This window comes from Camelus ferus, chromosome 21 (genome assembly GCF_009834535.1).
Source record: "Camelus ferus isolate YT-003-E chromosome 21, BCGSAC_Cfer_1.0, whole genome shotgun sequence".
Classification (NCBI taxonomy): Eukaryota; Metazoa; Chordata; class Mammalia; order Artiodactyla; family Camelidae; genus Camelus; species Camelus ferus.
The window spans coordinates 17,596,418-17,615,666 of NC_045716.1; the positions used below are offsets into that span (position 1 = coordinate 17,596,418).

Consider the following 19,249-nt stretch of genomic DNA (forward strand, 5'->3'; position numbering starts at 1 on the left):
ATGAAACAAAATATAAAATAAGCTGCATTAAAAAATAAGTACAAGTGTCATGGCTGAATATAAATAAACTAGCTAAAATTCAGTTTAAAATAAATTCATATTTGGTGCCTTTCAAATGTTTCACAAACATTTTGGGGGGAATCTTTTATTCAGTATTTACAGTGATAAAAGCAAGAACATCAAGTTAATGGACTGACATGTACCTAAATCTTCCAAGTGGCTCAATGATAATCTTTGATATTTCAAGAGACTTGCATGTAGCCAAGAACCAATAATCATTCCCATTTTTTACTAAGACCAGAAACCCAGATTACACACAGGCAATGGTGACTTTGGGGTGGGGGACAGAGAGATGACTTGCATTTCATGCAGTATGTTGAAAGCTGATAAATTACAGCCTAGAAGTCATTCAGATCTCTAGGCTGAATTACTATGATTAGCGTAGTATGATCTGTGATCTTTCCAGGAGCCACCATGTTACCTTACTCTAACATGGACAAATAAATGAAGACTTCTATTTATTGTAGTTAGTGCAAACTAAAGAACATTCTCACAAAGCTTTTCTGAACTGTAATTTCAGGTGTCTTATCAATAATTTGTTCTATTTTTAGCAGCAAGCTATATATTCCTAAGTGGCACACTCTCAACTCTCATAAATCCAAAGCCTATCTAGTAAAAATGTAACTGTTGATGGATCCCATGTAGACAACAGAATTCAAAATTATAGAACACGTAGGGCAAACTTGGAAAAATTATTTAGTAAAATTAAAAATATTATTAAACTCTAGCAATATTCAGGGATACCGTTATATGATCACTAAGATCAGTATTTCAGAAGTATGGCTGATTTTGCCATGTAGAAAAAAAGCAGGAAATGTTAGGTTTCCCAGCATTCTGATCTATTACTTCTATGTTGCTTTATAGTTATGACTACATAATTCTTTGGATCCTACACCACACTTACCATAGTACTTTGTACACTGAAGATTCCTTTAAAAAAAAAAATTACACTAGCATTTTATTTTCAGGAAGACAAAAAGGAGACAAGCCTGAAGGACTATGGCAATAATCTCATTAAACAGTATGGGTGTAACAGAGTAAACATCAGAACAATGATTCCCCTATGGCCTTTGACCTGTAAAGTGTTCAGAGAGTTAAGAGTAAACAAATCTTTCATGGTTTTCAAGCATTATCCTGAGAATGGTTGCCACACTATAACCTCCCTCTGCCTTGTTAGTCAAAGACCTAGCTCCATTTGGCTCTGACAAAAATTCCAAGTAGTACAGGGAAATGTTTATCAAAAAGTATACAGGTCTGAAAAGGTCCACTATAACCTTCTGGTTAACATCATATAGAAACTGTACTGTCATAGAGTTACAAGTCTTTTACTGTTGACAAGCTGTATGGAAATTTATCAAGACAGTATTAAATTATAACAAGGGAAGGAGAGTCAATAAAGATCACAGTAAACATGTACAAATGATTTTACCTAATGCCTGTAAATAGGTTCAACCATATTATTCCACCAAATCATATCCATCAGATGATACAGTAACAAATATTAAACACATTATATGTATAAACATATGATAGACAGATAAAACGACTATATTAAAGACATAATACACCATGTAATGTGTAAATAACGCATGTGTTTCAATATGTATTATCAGTGCACACAAACTGAGGTTTAAGGTCCCACCTCCATAAGAATTCTAAAATTGGGAAAGCTTTTAAAAAGCAAATTTATTCTTGGAACTGATCTTAACAGTAAAATGTATAAATGTCCTTGTAACTTATTTGCTCTATTAGTTAAAACAGTGTATAAACAATTTAGATGTAAAGTTATACTATATAATTCTGCTTCAGTTTCATTAAATCAATTTAACAAACAGAGACATTCCATCTAACCTGTAGCTGTTTTTCTGGATGATACCATCTGATGTGTCTTGCTCCTCTTTAGCAGAAAATCCGAGAAGATGCCTCCGTTGATTTGCAGGGTTCACACTAGGATTCATTCCCCTGGAATCCTGTTCCAACAGGCTGAAATTTTAAAATGTGAAGAAATAATTGAAATTAAAATATGTCATATACATGTGTACTACATGTAGCTCTGAAGCAAGGCAGAATTCCTTCTGTAGGTCCATACACACAACAAAAATGCCAGGCATAGAAGCAAGTCAAAACAACTTACTGACATGGTCAAATTCCTAGGTTAGCATCCTGTACTTATATCAAAAACTATTTTGAAAATAATTTTTATAAGTATAGAGGTAGCTTGTTTATAAACTTTTTAAGTTAAGTCAGTGTTTTATATGCTTTAAAAAGTCTTTAATTACATGATATATACATACATATAAAGTAGAAATAGGTACAACATACATATGAACAAATTCTAAACTTAGATAATAACTGGAATATGAGTCGTCATAGATGCTGAAAACTGATGTTTTCAATGAGGAAATATTTCAAATGAAATGAGAATTACTCTCTTTATCAACAGCCAAATACATTAGCCTTTCACAATCCCAGCAGGCAGGCTATCAAATGAGGCTAACAGAAATTGTTTTAATGCCTGTAAAAATGTCCTAATTACTTCTTTCTCTCCACCCTCTCTAATACTTTCTTCATCAATGTATGTTCTCTTGATGGGCATAAGTATTGGTGGCAAATATATATATATATAAATATCAGTCAAATACTGCAATAGATATATTTAACACTTTTAACTCATTAATCAAGGGCTTAGAAATCAGGCTTATCAATAAAACATCGTGTGTGTCTGTGTTTTATTTTACAAGGCCACACATACAACTTAAACTAGTCATAATTCTGTTAATTTTCATTGCAACTGAAGCTAAAAAACAGGGAGTTCTCCAAATCTTAAAAAAGCTATTTTTCTCTGTTTATTGAATGGTTCATAGATGATTTCTATAGGCTAGTAGTAAGTGCAGGTAATTCACTAGAAACAGAAATTTGAATGGATGAAAAAACAGATGAATAATAGTCAAGATTTAAACCAAACCAAACCACGCTAAACAAACAAACAAAAAACCCTCTAGCAGTTCTCAGAACCAGGGATTACCAGACCCTGAGATGAAACATGTACTTTATAGTTGCAGTTTGCCAAGAGAGCCAACAAGAGCAAGAAAACAACCTGAGACTCTTTCATCCATTCAATGAACAATCATAAAACAACAACTCTTCTAAGAGGTGATGCTCATTCTTGGAATCCAGTCACTGTACCATGGAGGAAGGCCAAGCAGCTTGTGGATAGGCCCAAATGAAGGAAAAAAACAAGAAAAAACAAGAACCATAACCAATAGCCTGGCTCAGGTCCCTGCTGAAGCCAGCACCAACTCACTGGCCAGGATGACTGAGCCATCTTGAAAGCAGGTCCTCCAACCAGAGCCATCCTCACTGACACTCCATGGAGCAAAGAAGTACTATGTCTACTGAGTCCTTTCCCAAACTGCAGATGTTTTAGCAAAGTAAATGACTGTTGTTGTTACAAGCCTTTAAGTTCTAGGGTGGTTTGTTAATAGCAGTAGGTAACTAATACACTAAAGTTACTAGATTGCTGAAGTCAATGTTTAATGTAAAAAGTTTGTGTGCAAACAACTCTTTGGTATCCTCTCACTTGAGAAAGGCACATGCTAAGCACTATGCTAAGTGTCAAAAAAAAGATGCCTATAAATTTGAGTGCAATCTCTTTTTTTTCCTCTTTTAAAGTTGTTCTTTTCTGTTAACAGTTTTTTATTGAGTTATAGTCATTTTACAATGTTGTGTCAAATTCCAGTGTATGAGTGCAACCTCTTTTATGTTATAGTCACATCAATCCCATATCAACCCATAAAATAAATATTTTCCCCTTTCACATCCAATCTTAAGCTTTGGGAAAATGGGTAAAGCTACTGGATAGAGTCCTAACTCTTCTACTTGTAAATACCAACTTCTTTTCCTCTGCATGAATGGCTATTGCTCTATTAGTGATTAACACAAGGGCTCCAAATGCAGATTATGAACCCCAGCTCTGCCACATGTTAGCCTGTGATTTCAGTTGCCTCATCTGTAAAATGGAAATTATAATACTTACCTTATAGTTCAAGGAGGAATTAATTTATATAAAGTGCTTACACTAGTACTTGGTATGTAGCAAATGTCTGATAAAAGCTTAACACAACAAAACACACTAAAATCACTACATTTACCAATCAAGCACAAATGCTATCAACATACAGCCAACCTAGATTCTGGAACTAACTGTGTCCACTTTTTTATCCATCTTTTTTCCAACTGCCTTATTTCCATTTATTTCTCATTTTCAAATTCACATCAAAAAAAGGGGGGGATGGGGAGGAAAAATGAAGACAAGTAATGCTGCTTTACTGAGAATTCCAGTAAAAGGGTTGAAATAAAAAGCCATAAAAGGCACAAAGAGTACCTGTAATTCCTCAATCCTACTTCCTCCGAGATCATGGATTATGATAAAACTGACTGTGAACAAAAGATATTAATGCCAGTTTACGTTTGGAAAACACAGACACCATAAAATCTAAATGCACAGCACACACAGTTCATGCCACAGCAGCCATAATTCGATTGAAAACAATTTGCAGAATGAATCTTAAAATATAAGTTTCAAATGCTTACTGAAATGACAAAACAGGTCAGATCTGGAGAAAATAAGGCATTAATGGCAAACTGCCTAGAAGCAACAGATAATTACATATATTTTGATATAATCAAAAGTTTCAAAGTTATCCTCTACTACCTTAATATTAGGCTAGACCTTCATGTTACAAAGTAAAGCTGTGTATTTTTCTGTTATTTATGTTTTGCACAGCTTACTACTGAAAATTGTGTTTGAGAAAGCTTTTTCAGACAAATCATCCACTTGTTTTATGTTAAACTAAGATTTGTAGTCTAAAGAAAATATCAAAGTAACCAACTTAAAACTCCAACAGTTTTCTCATCTGCCCTAGTTTCTCACTGACATCCTCACAAGACAGAAGCAGCAGAATTTACTACATTACATCCTTTTATGTTTGAAAGTGACATAGTGACTTACTCAAGGTAAAGAAGGAAGTTATCAAAGGATGTAGATTTCTGATTTCAACTGCTTTTCCCTTCATTATAAAAATTCAAGTTTAGGGGAAAGGTCGCCAAGTGATATATAATAAAGCCACTGGGATACTCCTTATACACCTCTCTATATGCAACTCATATGATCATAAGACAAAACTAAAGAAAATCCTCAAGAGAATTTTCCATGGCCTCAAAACTCAGCTCTGCACTACTGATGGACTCTAAGCCACTTTTTTTTTTTAAACAAAAGATTAAATCTGCAGAGGCTAGAAGAAAAAAGTACCAATTACTCTGCATGGATACTTTTTAGAAGAACACGAATAGATTGGACTATTTGAAGAAAGAACTGTCCTTAGCTCCACTACCTCTCTGCAATCCTGGATTCGATAACACCTGGTATTTAGATGTATTGTATTTCTTCAGTTTATGTGTCACTTTGATAAATGTGGAAAGTACTTTTAGCCAAAAACTTGAATTAGATTTCATTTAAAAGTCTGGCTGAACAAAACTATGTATATTTGGTGGTTTGAAGCCTGACATTTAAGTTATACAGTAACTTTTAGCCTACAGCCAACAGTGATATCATACAGCAAAACGTGCTTAGCAATTGAACAGAAAAAAATTGAAACCAGATTTGGGGACAGGCTCATCTCAGGATAAGAAGCTACAGTTCTTCCTGTAAAAATACTGAAAAGCTGACAAACTTAGAGAATACTGGAATTAAAGACTATTTCTAACCAGTTCCAGACAACTCAAATTCAATACCATATTCTCTGAGGTCACCTTTTCCTTATAACATAGTCTCATAAGAAAACCAGAGTAGCTGGCCCTTGATTTACCCTTCCTCATCCAAGTCTGATGTCCCAAACTGAAAAGATTCTGGTTCTCATGAGGGGATAGCACCTAACACAGAACAAACAAGGAAAAAATACTGTCAACTTCAAACACCTGCTAATTTTTTTAAAAGCCCTAATATATTTAAAACCTTGGGATGTTGCTTTATTATTTGCAGAAAAGAAGGACGAATATAGTGACTTTTAAAATAGAAAGGGGAAAATATAACAAAGGAATCTATAAACTGCAATCCTATGTGCCAGGAAGAAGTTCCTCTCACAGGGTTATGCTGTGGATTCTATGCTGTCCAAAACACAGGTCCATAAATTTCCTCAATTATATAAGACAAACCTACAAATATACAAGTGTCTGTATAGAGATTCAATAAAACTTCTCATTTATGTGTGTGTGTGTGTGTGTGTGTGTGTGTATAACCTCCTAATTTAAGGGATAAGTACTCTTAGAATTTCCATAGGGGTCAATGTATAGAAAGAACAGAAATACGAAACTATACACAGTAGTTTTCAACCCTGGACATACTTCAGAATCACCTGAAGAAAATGCTTTTTAAAAACAAATGATTTAGACCCATCTTACTAAGATTCCAGAGATCTAGGGTAGGGCTCAGTTAGCTCTCCTTTTAAGATTTCATAGTGATTATGTGCAAGCAAGATTGAAAACCACTTTGAGAGAATTTAACAAAAAAATCATCCAAACTGTTAAGGAGAAAAGGAAAATTTGCAAAAGTATCAGACAGACTTCTGTGATAAAAACTGTAGCCCTACCATTACTCAACAGTCAACAAAGCTCAGAACATAACAAAGCTGATAATAAATAACAAATTGCAAGTAGGGTTTAGACTGATGCTTTTCCAATAGGCTCTCAATCACCCTGTTTTATAAAGAAGGAAGTATTTTTAGCAAAACTTGCTGCTGGTTAAAATCCATGTTGCTAACAAAATCTTCTGGAAATTCTTTTCTTTCCATCAAAATTAATCAATTTTCCCTTTCTCTTGCCTTATTTTCCTCTGATTTCTTAAATTAATTCAACTTCCCTCCATGCAGAAATATTTTTACAAGTGTTTAAAATGAACACTGCTCATTTCCCCTACCTCATCGTATTTCCTGGATATCTATACAAGTCTGAGATTTACATCAACCCTTGGGGTCAGCTGGGAGCGAGTTAAACTTACCTACTGTCAAAACAGTCATGAAGTACAAACTTAAAACAATAATAAAACTTATAAATTAAACAGAACACAGCATAGAGTAGCAATGAAAAACCATGCCTTTGGTATGAACAATGTCAGGTGTGCTCTATGACCACTGCTTCAAGGAAGTAGGAACCCATGAGGAGGAAATTATAAAAGATCAAGCCCTCTCCCAACAAAGAAAATATCCCCTTCAATCTCATAAAATTTAAACTTAATAACCATTTATGTTGTATCTTATCCAATTTCAACATCTGTTAGAAGGTTTAGTATATAAAAAATGATTAGAAGAAACTACATTTATAGTGCAGAAAGTAGTAGTAATGAGATAAAGGAATAGCTATGAAAATTAAGGTACCTTAGAAAATGTCCAACAAAAAATTTTAAATGTAATCAGTCATGAGAGGCTCAGGATTGGAAGAAAATTTTTTGCCTTTTTTATTTTTTAAGCAGGGGGACAACTTCTTTCCTATCTCTGCATTATACCTTGGTTATTGTCATGTGTCATACCCTTCCCTTGGAATGTCTATCTCTCCTCTTCTTATAAATCTTTCATTTTATTCTCCTCCAGTGAAGCCTTTCCTTACAAGTAACTATCTTCATTTATCTCCCTCTGTTCAGTACAACGCTCATAACACACACCATATCACTTAGTACTCACTATAACATTCCCTTGCATTAGTCACTGTTTCATCCTTTTCTCCTTTGTAGCAAACGTGATGCCCTGTATGACCTGGTCACAGCCTGCCTTTTCAGCGCAATTGTTTCAGCCCATTCCCCACCATATATTCCATGCTCATTCACACTCAGTCATTCATTCATTTAGTCACTCAACCATTATCCAACAAATATTTATTAAGTAGCTACAATATATCAAGTACAACTAAAAACAAGGTGAGCTCTAACCATCCCTGACTGCAGTTTTATTCCAGGTAAAAGCCACCCTCTTTCAACTCTCTAAGCATTTGTTCAGAGTATTCTCTCTGCCTGGAATGTCCTTTTCTCTTTGTCACCATGACAAAACCCTTCTTAGCAATTCAGTGCAACATGTGTCTACCATGTACTATACACATTAAGCTAGATGCTGAGAACACTGAAAAAGAAATAAGGCAGAACTTCTAGTCTTTTAAAAAAAAAACACAAGAGTCTATAGTGGTGAAGACAGATACACCAACAATTAGTAAAGTGTGATACATTCTATGATACGTATACAGGATAATTTGGGAGCATCAAGAAGAAATACTTACCCCTTCCTCTCCAGGGATGAGTTAAACTTGCTCACTGTCACTTTTGAAATCTGTAATAACAATTCCCTTGCTTTTCTTTATAGCTATACCACATATGCACATTCATTCATAATGTACAGTTTTTCTGATTTGAACTTGATATAAATGTCATCATACTATAAACATTTTTCTGCAATTTGCTTTTCCCACACAATGTGATACTTCTTTCAAGGTCTGATAAATAGCATTTTAATACCATAATTGAATACCAAATTTCATTATGATTTCTTCTTTGATCTATGGGTTTCATTATGCTTTGTAATTTTTAGTAGTATAGGAGTTCTTAGTTTCATGTTTTTGTTATTGATTTCTAGCTTAATTGCATTGACAGTTAATGTAGTCAATTATGTTAGTCTTCGAAATTTGTTGATACTTCCTTTATGACCTCGTACAGATTAATTTTTTAACACTTTCGTGTATGGTTGAAAAACTCTCTGAGGTTGATAGATGCAGTTTATATACATACAGTCATTAGGTCAAATTTAATCATGACAATAATCCAATCATTTGTATTCTTGCAGATTTTCTTATCTATCAATTACTGAGAGAGGTAGGCTAAAATTTCCTACTGTAACAGCAGAATGTCAATTTTCCCCTGTAGTTTCATCAATTACTATTTCCAAGCTATATTATTAGGACCATACTAATTTAGAATTATTTTATCTTCTTGGTAAACTAAACTTTTAAATCAGCATGTAGTGACTATGTCTAATAATGCTTTTCTCCTTACAGTCTATGTGTCTGATATTTACAAAGCAACTCCAGCTTTCATTTGGCTAGTATTTGCTTTTTCCATCCTTTGGGCTTCTACTTTTCTATAGCTTTATGCTTTTAGGTATTTCTCTTATAAATAACATAAAACTGAACTTTACTTTTTCCCCTCCCCCCTGCCTTCTAAATGCAGAGTTCAGTATATTTCCACTTACTGTGATTATAGATAATATTCAAGATTCATTTCTACTATAATATTTTGTGCTTTCATAATCTAGCAGTTTCTTTCTTTCTCTCTCTTCATGCCATCTTTTGGACTGAGTCTGTCCACCACATTCCATGATTTTTCTTCTACTAGATTTTGAAATGATATACTCTAATTATATTTGTTAGAGGTTACCCTTTAAAACTTTAAAATGCCAATTAATTTTAAGTCTAGACATAATCATTATCTTTACCTACTTCCCAAACAAGAATAGAAACTGAGTGTTTTAAGTTTAATCACTCCCCTCACAATTTATCAGATATTCCTATCCAGAAATTATAGTAGTCCCCCCGTGCGATTTCGCTTTCTGTGGTTTCAGTTACCTGTGATCAACCATAGCCTGAAAATACTTAAATGAAAAATTCCAGAAATAAACAATTCATAGGTTTTAAACTGTGCATTATTCTGAGTAGCATGATGAAATCTCGTACTGTCCTGCTCAGTCCCACCCAGGAATCATCCCTTTGTTCAGTGTATCCTACTCGTTAAGTCACTTAGTAGCCATCTCACAACTACCAGGGCGACTGTATCAGCACTGCAGTGCCTGGGTTCAAGTAACCCTTATTTTACTTAATAATGGCCCCAAAGTACAAGAGTAGTGATGCTGACAATCTGTACACACCAAAGTGAAGCTCTAAAGTGCTTCCTGTAAATGAAAAAGTTCTCAACTTAATAAGGAGAGGAAAAAAATCATATGCTGAGGCTGCTAAGATCTATGGTAAAAACAAATCTATCTGTGAAATTGCGAAAAAGTAAAAAGAAATTTGTACTAGTCTTATCACCACACCTCAAACTCAAAAGTTATGGTCACGGTGTATGATAAGTGCTTAGATAAGATGGAAAAGGCATTAAATTTGTACCATAAGACAAATTTATTTTGAGAGAGAGGCCACATTCACAAAACTTTTATTATAGGATAATGTTATAATTATTCTATTTTATTATTAGTTACTGTTGTTAATTTCTTACTGTGCCTAATTTATACATTAAACTTTATCATGGGTATATATGTATAGGAAACAACATAGTATATATAGGGTTTGGTACGATCCACGATTTCAGGCATCTATGAGGGATCTTGGAAAATATCCCCCAAGAATAAGGAGGGGATAATACACTCCCATCTTTATTTGTTTAACCTTACAAACTAGACATTGTTAATGTTTTATATCATTAACTTTTTTTAAAGCTTCACCCACATTTATTATTTTTGTGTTCGCTATTCATTTCTATATCTCAAAACCTTCTTTTGAGGTCATTTTCCTTCTTCCTTAATACCTTGACACTTCTGCAGATTACAAAAGATTTTGAATGTCCCCTCAATATGGATTTATCTGGTGTTTTTTCATGATAAAAATCTAGGTAATGCACTTTTAGCAGGAATGTCACAGAAGCGATATTGTGCCCTTTGCCCTTTTCAGTGCATCACATCAGGAGGTACAAGATGTCAGCGCATCCCATGACTAGTATTGTTACCTTGACTGCTTGGTTAAGGTAGTGTACCTCCAAGTCTCTTAATATCTCTCATGTTTCCATCTCTTTGTCTCTCTGTGTTATATTCTGTATAACTTCTTCTAATCCATCCTTTCATTCAATATTTCTTTCTTCAAATGTGCCTAATTTGTTGTTTTAACCTGCACATTGTTTTTCTCATTTTAACTTTTAATCATTACATTTTTCCAGATTTTTTCAAAATGTTAAAATGATCAATTCTGACAGTCTTTTGTTCTGTTGTTATATTTTAATTCCCTCTTTTATTTAACATATTTATTTTACATCTTATATCTGTTAACTCAAATATCTGTAATCTTTGAGAGTTGGATTCTGCAGTTTGTTATTTCCTCTAACTCTTGTTCATGGTGGCCTGTTTCCTGATGTGTTTAATAATGTGGGGGAGGTGAGGGGATGTGGGTTCCTGTTCAACTGGAACTCTATCTTTGGCAATTTTTTTTAGGTATCTATTTAAAGTGCCTTTCTCTTAGAAGGATTTGCATTTGCTTCTGCCAGGGGACTAGCAGTACCACCAACACAGAACTGCTTAAACTGTTTTCTGGCTTGGTCTTTTTGAGGGCCACAGAGGTAGTATAAATTCAGACTCAAATCTGCATGAGTTAGGACTTGTGGTAAAGAATCTTCAGAGAAAATTTTTTCTTTACTTCCACTCTACTCCAAGTCAATACCAAGATAGGTACTTACCAACACTCTTCCTGTGTGGTATGGCAATCTACTCTTTTCCCTCCTTCTAGCAACCAAGAGTGTCATTCTTTGGAAGTTCCAGCTCTACTTGGGTGAGAGGGCTTCAGCTGTGACTTCTCAATTTGTTTGGCTACAGAGCTTTCTTTCCCACTGCTAGATGCTAGGCCAAAAGGATCAGGAAATAACTCAAGGACAAGCACCACTTCCAATGCTAATGCTAACTTACCATTATGGATTCATACTATCTTAGTATTTCTGGCCTCTGGGAAGTCCGTCCTTTTTCCTCAGTTCAGCCATGAAATAAAGGAGTTTTGATTTGTTTTTCAAGCCAGCATTTTCTAGTGTACTAAAATGCAAAGAATTTCTCTGTACCTCTAACCTACCATATTGCCAAAAATAGAAGTCCTTAAGGTTTCTTGAACAATGGTAGGAAAAAAAATGCTTTATGGTATAGTAGAAAAGGCAGTTTTTAATGATAATTTTTAAAAAGAGACCTCGGTTAAATTTCAGGTTCTTCAATGATAAAATATGACTAATAATCATACAATCAATCTCAATAAGTAGTAAGTGAGAAGAGGGTTTCTTACCAATTCACGTTTATCCTTTTAGCCATTCCCTGCTGCCTAAAGTTACTATTTTTACAGACCACCCAGAGTAGGCCAGTTCCTTGAATCCTGTGCCAAAAATAGCTAGATGCCTTCTTCACCATCCACACACTATCAATAAGGTCAGAAAAATTAACCATTTCAAGTCTATTTAGTTTATTTTCTTTTTCTGTGTGATGACTATTCAGTAACCCAAAACTCTTCAAACTAGTCAGTTTTGCTACACATTACTTTGACAAAACTCTCTTACTTTAGATGTAAGATGTATTTACATTTCATCACCAAGTGGTTTCAGGAAATGTTTCTTAAGGCATACCTATATTTGGCAAACGTGTGTTATATTTTTTTTTCACTTGGACTTACACTAATAAGGCACAAAAGTTCAATTCTACATTGAACATCTGAAACAACATTAACAACTTTATTATGGTAATGTGATCTCTTCTGAAAGAATTTAGGTTCCTAAATTTAAAATGCTTTGGAAATCTCCGATTTAAATGTCTATTGGTCTGGCCAGACTTAATTTTGTGGTACCTTAGAAAAGTTCAGTTAGAACTCACAATCTGTTATTTAAAAGCCTATGTAGTTTCTGTGCCAATTAAAACATAATAATGCTTGCTTTATACATATACAAGGCCATGGGTGTGGATGTTGTTCAATAAATATCTAGCAGGTGGTACTAACAAGGTTCAACTGGGGAGTTCCTGCTCCTCTGGCAGACTCCCAGGCCCGAGAAGACCCTCAGTCCCGCAGTGAAGAGGCTGCGGACAATGAGGTCAATGAAGAAATGCTTCTGAATAATATACGTGATGGAATATCTCCATTCCTAACATTTGGTTCAGGGGTAGATTTCAGTCTTTCAAATCACTGTTGCACTCTAAGCTGTGATATTACATTGCTTGTGCCAAACTTTCTCTAGAAGAAATAGTTTCTGGTCTTTATGAGTTTTATGGCCAGTTTCTTTCTGATTTCATTCTTGGTGTCTGGTGATATTCCAGCTTGTTAAGACACTTGGGTATTTCTGCATTCCTTCCAGCTCTTCTCTTTGTTGCTTTTCTTTAATCTAAGCCTTTTAACATGTTTTTAAAAATATGAACAGTTCCTAATTCTCCCACAACTTCTTGGCTTTCTGTTCCTAAAGTCTTCACACAGAGAGAGACACATAGATCTCCTCAGGTTGTTCCTCAGGATTTCCAAGTATTTAAACTTTCTCCCATTCTTAATTCCTCTTTTTGTACTGTCCATCTAATTTTTGTAACACAAACCTTAACTGATAAACTAAGACCATTATCTCCTCCTTCCATAATGGATCGATCTACCTGTTCATGGAAATAAGGCCCATCCCCCAAGACACCCATCACCTCAGCATCAGTAAAGATCATTAATTCATGAAACTTTTTTGTTCCTGTCTTACTTTTCAAATCTCTACTGACTTAGGAGGGCTTTCACAACAAGATGTCTCCCCAACACCATCCTCACTTCCTGCAGCTTAATTCCATTCTTCTTATTCTTTCATCAAATGCTACTGCATAAAGCTTCTGTGATTCCCATTATCAGTTACTGATGTTCCTTCAGGAATATGCCCCTATCTTTATACGACATCTACATAATTCTTTCTACTACAATTGTTTACATATGTGCTTCTCTTACTAGACTTTTATTCATGTTTGCCTCCCTGGTTCCTTGCTCAGTAGCTGGCAAATAACAGTGGTCTAAAAATATTTGCCGTATGTCTGACTGAATAAATAATGCGTACCTTCTATAGCCTAGATAAGGCATGAGGAACTAAAAGCACACCGTTTTTGAGAAATAGCAAATGAACACACATAAATATGTATCTGCTCTGGGATGAACACTGTCTTGTCTCTATAGGATAAAATTAAAGAACTAGACAACATGACCTGAGACCTTACAGCTACGATAAAAAAAAAACATGTGTAAGAAACAACAATAGCACAAAGCACAACTTCAACAAGTAGAAGAAAACGTAACAAATTGCATAAATGGTGAGAAACAGTTGAATAAAGCAATACCAAGAATGTCAGTGGGGAAAATAAAAAACGTAAGTTGAGAGAGAGAAGGAAGTCCTTTCTGTCTCGGAATGGTGTAAACATACAAAAGTAGGAATTAGCAAATATATGTAGAGTATGGAAAGTGGGTTAGTTGTCAATAAACACTAGATACATGCTTAACATATGCAAATGGGTTTATAGCAACTCATACTAAAAGAAAGGACTTTTTTGGTCAAGACTGCAAGTAATCTTTTAAAAGGGAAATACAACTAGCTAAAGACATATCAAAAAATAACTTACTTCTAATGGGGGACATAGGGAATACATTCATTCATACTACAAACATATACTGAGTGACTACTACGTGCCTACTACTACTATGTGTGCACTAAGCACTGTAAAACAGAAAGAGATGAAAATCTCTGCAAGAAAGTAAAGAAAATAAATAAGTAAACTACATAGTATACTAGAAAATGAGAGGTGCTACCAGGAAAAGTAAAGGAAGAAGGGGAATAGGGAGTGTGGTGGCAGGAGCAGGGCTGGCAATTTAGAGAAGGTAGTCCTGGACAGTCTCATTGAGGTGGCATTTGAGCTAACACTTGGTGGAAGGCCACTGGGGGAAGAGAACTCCAGGCAGTGGGAATAACAAATGTGAAGACCCTGAAGCACGAACATCATTAGTGTGTGGAAGAGCAAGGAGGCCAGTGTGGCTGTAGTAAAGATAATATTTTTGATTCATAAGATCAAATATGAAATATTTAAATAAATATTAAAGCACATTTACAATAACCACATTAGGAAAGGTGTAGAGAAACGGATCTTCCTTCCACTTGCTGGTGGGAGTGGAAACTGGGACAGTCTTTCTGGAAGGCAACTTGGCATAATCTATCACATTTCAGATAGTCATACCTTCTAACTCCAGTCTACTCTCTCCACACACACACACCCCATACATACTCTTTCTCTATGTATATATGGACAATACCATATGTGTGTGTGTGTGTGTGTGTGTAAACAAGTTAAAATAAGTAACTTAAATGCCTATGAATAGGAGAATAGTTACATTAATTATGGCAGCAGTTCTGAAAGCATAGCACCCTGGGGTTCCAGGTAGTCTAAAGAACATTTAAAAGGAAAAGGAGAAGGAGCAGCCTCTATAATGATCAAAATTAGACTCTTCAGGGTATACCGACTAATGGTCACCTCAAAAAGCTAATACTTAAATATAAGATAATAATTAAACTAGTGGTTACCAGTGCAGGCGGGCAACATAGGGGTTGGGGAGTGGGAGGCACAAACTACTGTGTGTAAGATAGGCTCCAGTTTATATCGTACAACAAGGGGAATATAGCCAATATTTTGCAGTAATTGTAAATGGAAAGTAACCTTTAAAAATTGTATAAAATTTTTTTTTAATTTTAAAGAAAACAAACAAATATAATAATTAAAACCTATGGTTCTGTTTTTCCCAATGGCTGTGGACAAGTCTTGAAGGGAAATCAGTGCAAAAAGTGATTATATAAAAGAGACTTTGAAAGGAAGAATGAGTGTAGCTGGAGAAGTTTTAACAAATGGCCCAGACCCACGCAGCTCCCCTCTGGTACTGAGGGTATAAAATGCTTTTTCTCTGAGAGCTGCTGGTGACTCTATTCATTCTATAGTAATCTCATTCACTCTATTCAAAGAATTTAATTATATTTAAGTTCCTAAGTCAGGAGTACAAGGTTTTGATTAACATATCTCGTTTTTCCTTTATTAATCAAGAGATAGACCTTCGTGAATTAAAAAAGTCCCAGTCTTCAAACACAAAAATTTAAATGACAAAATAATTTTAACATGAAGAATATGGGCAAAATGTCAAGAGTAAATAATGAATAAAGTAGCAAAAAAGTTTTTTTGCTTGCTTATTCCAGGTATCTCTTCAGCATATTCTATTGTAATATGTCTAGTATAGTATGAACTTTCAAAAATAAGTCAATTCAGAATTATGACCTCTTTCCACTGAACAGTCTTAGTAAAGTAATTAAAAAGTAGACAGGTCTATGGCACTTCATGATGGGACTAAGGAATTAGCCCCTGCCTGATTACTCTTTGATTCCCTAACACGTGGGATGCTGGTTTTGTCTATGTATTGAGTGTGCCACAGTGAGTGGGAATCTGAAAAAGATGATTCCTAACATCTCTTTGAATTCTAATAGTCTACGACTCCAACCTAAAAGCAGACTTTCTTAGGTGTCATGTAGCTGAAAACCTGTACCAAATTCAGCTGAAATGCTTAAAATATTTATATTGATTCCCGTTCCAAACCTACAAAATCAGAAACAGAATTACTGCTCTGGCTGCTTATTTTCTAGCTAAGGAGGAAGCCATCCAAGTGCCTTCTAATCACTGATGCTCATGTATCAGAGAACTGAGGCAGGTAATAGTATTACATTACTGAGGAAGGGAAGGAACTGAGGCACAGAGAGATTAAATAACTTGCTTAAGACAACAAAATTACTAAGTGGATTAGCTAGGATTTGAACTCAGTCTGATTTCAAGGCCCATGATCTCAATCAGTTCATTATTCTGCTTCACCAGTGATCTGTTTACTAATTTAAGGCTTCCTTCATTAAAAAATTTTAAACTTTCTGCTGGACCGAGGTGAAGAACAAGGAAGAGGAACCAATCTTTCTTCTTCCTTCTTTTCTCTGAGAACAACAAAACAAATCTGTTTTTCTCTAGCTTATGAGTAGAGCTAAAATAATAATGAGAATTAAAATTTTTAACATTAATATCCAAAATACTTGTCTATACACTTACCTCATGGGTCCATAGTTCAGTATTACAAACGCCAATACTATCATCACACAGATTGCTCTTCGCTTTGGACTAGGAACTTTAAGCCTCTGGTTCTAAAAAAAAAATAATGATGTTAAATACAATTAAACTACACATCAATCTCACAAAAAGCATCTTCTTTGATAAGAACTCTCCTCTTCACCAGTTATGTGAATGCTTAAACAAAAAAACAAAACTCAAAGGTGAGGAAATAGTACTTTTCAAAACACTAGAGCAGAACCTTCCAAATTCTCTGGCAGAGAGAGAAAAGGAGAGAAGAAACACAGTCACCAGTCTGTTGCAGATGCTTCTTCACCCAAAAGGAAAGGATTCAACAATTTTATATTTTTATGGATCTTCAAAGAAGTTTGAAATACTTCTGCAATTTGTCTCCCTCTTAAATCACTGTTTTCAGTAACATAATGGAATATTCCCATGTGCTCAGGGCAAGAGAGAAAGAGCAACGTAAGAAGCCTCACTCAGCAGGCACAAGACATCTACGTGGGCCAGCACCGCAGGCCCATCTACACACAGGACAGCACTGCAGTAGGAAACTCCGAAAACAGCACATTACATGAACAGAATTAAGGAAAAGGTTAACCTTGTTAAGACCAGCATGGCAACAAAATGCAAAATACGTAACTGTGGTCGTGAGAAAACACTAAAATTTTTTAAATTTTGTGTTGTTTCCTTTTTTAAAAGGAATGACATAAGGGGACTATTTAAGATCCTCAATGGGATTCATTTAGTCAAAAAAGGAGAGAGGGAGGAAGGAAGAAGTGGGGAGGGGGAGGGGGGAGACAAAAGAGTAGGAGAGGGAGATGACCAAGAAGAGGAAGAAGAGTGCTCCGGTAATGAGTGAGGAGAAACACAGGAAAAGGAGACAACTCTCGTACAAAGCTTAGGAGGTACAATTCAAAGGTTCCTCTTTCCAATACTTTATCCTTGCTACAAATGTTTTTGGGCTTATTGTGCTGGTCTTTTCTTGGTACTGTTATTTTATACAATTTAATTTAAAATGTAAAATTTCCAATTGATTTCTTAGGATAAAAGAATACTTTAACCCATCATCCCCAGCTCTACCCCAGGCACTCACCTCTGACACGACTTCATCCAGCTGCCGCTTCAATGATCCATTCTCTTTCTTCAGCTTCTCATTCTCTGAAAGGGCGGCCTTTAACCTTGCCTCTAGCCCTAGCATGTACTCTTTCTTCTTCTTTCTGGACTGACAAGCCGACTCTCGATTTTTTATCATACGTTGCTGTCTCCTTAGCACGGCAATCTAGGAAAAGTTACAGTGAATCAGAACATTTGGATTTTAGGATCAGACCAGAATATACTGATTTTTACAACTATTTTTAAACAAATTATTCAAGGCATAGGTTATTGGTTGTTTTAAAACAGGTTTTAAAAAATATTACTCTAAGTAAACTGACATCAAATGATTAATAGGACCTTCTAAAGTCTAAATACTAAATAATTTCTTCTAGTGTTTTTTAAGGCTTATTTATTGATCTTCCAATTTTTCCCTTTAGAAAAATGCTACATATATATGTATGTATACATATGTATACATTTACACCTTTAATCTATACTGCAGGTCCTGAATTAATTGACTGTTTTCCTGAATCATATATCCAACTACTTATTAAGCCACATCAACTTGCAGAGTTACCATCACTTCTATCTCAGTATGTGCAAACTTATTATCTCCCTCTACCTAAATTTTTTTTTTTACTCTACTCATCTTATGTCAGTGGTAAGTATCTCTCAGGATATAAAGGAAGAAGTGACCATTAACCTATTTTTCTTTCATTCTCTAAATTTACTCCATCTCTCAATCTTTCACGTACTCACTAAATATGTATTGAGGATATGCTAATATCCAAGTTTCTTCCAGTGAAAGTATGTCTCAGTTACTTCCTTTCCATTTCCACTACCATTTTCCTAATACAGGCACTCATTAACTCATCTCTAGACTACTGCAACAGCCTCCTATTTTAATTGGCTTCAATCTCTTCCTGTCTACCATTTCTAAGATAACCTCCTTCCCAAAAAACCATTTTAATCTTGCAACTCCATTACAAAAACAAGCTAGTCATTCTTTCTAGCTACCCACCTTTTGCTTTTAAAATCTTTCATAATGTGACCACTCCCTACTGCCCTAACCCCACAACTGTTCACACCACACCCTCCAATCATATCATTAAGGCTACTGCAAA

The 19,249-nt window shown here is 35.0% G+C and overlaps 1 protein-coding gene across 1 annotated transcript in view; it reads right to left on the reverse strand.

Annotated features, from left to right (window-relative positions):
• ATF6 (activating transcription factor 6) overlaps positions 1–19,249 on the reverse strand; it is a gene marked incomplete at its 5' end in the record, with an annotated part of 166,906 nt that overhangs the window by 109,867 nt on the left and 37,790 nt on the right. Inside the window, 3 exons of the mRNA XM_006173144.2 lie at positions 1,912–2,043; positions 17,010–17,101; positions 18,124–18,309. Coding sequence (XP_006173206.2) covers positions 1,912–2,043; positions 17,010–17,101; positions 18,124–18,309 — 410 coding nt within the window. The remainder of the gene's footprint in view (positions 1–1,911; positions 2,044–17,009; positions 17,102–18,123; positions 18,310–19,249) is intronic.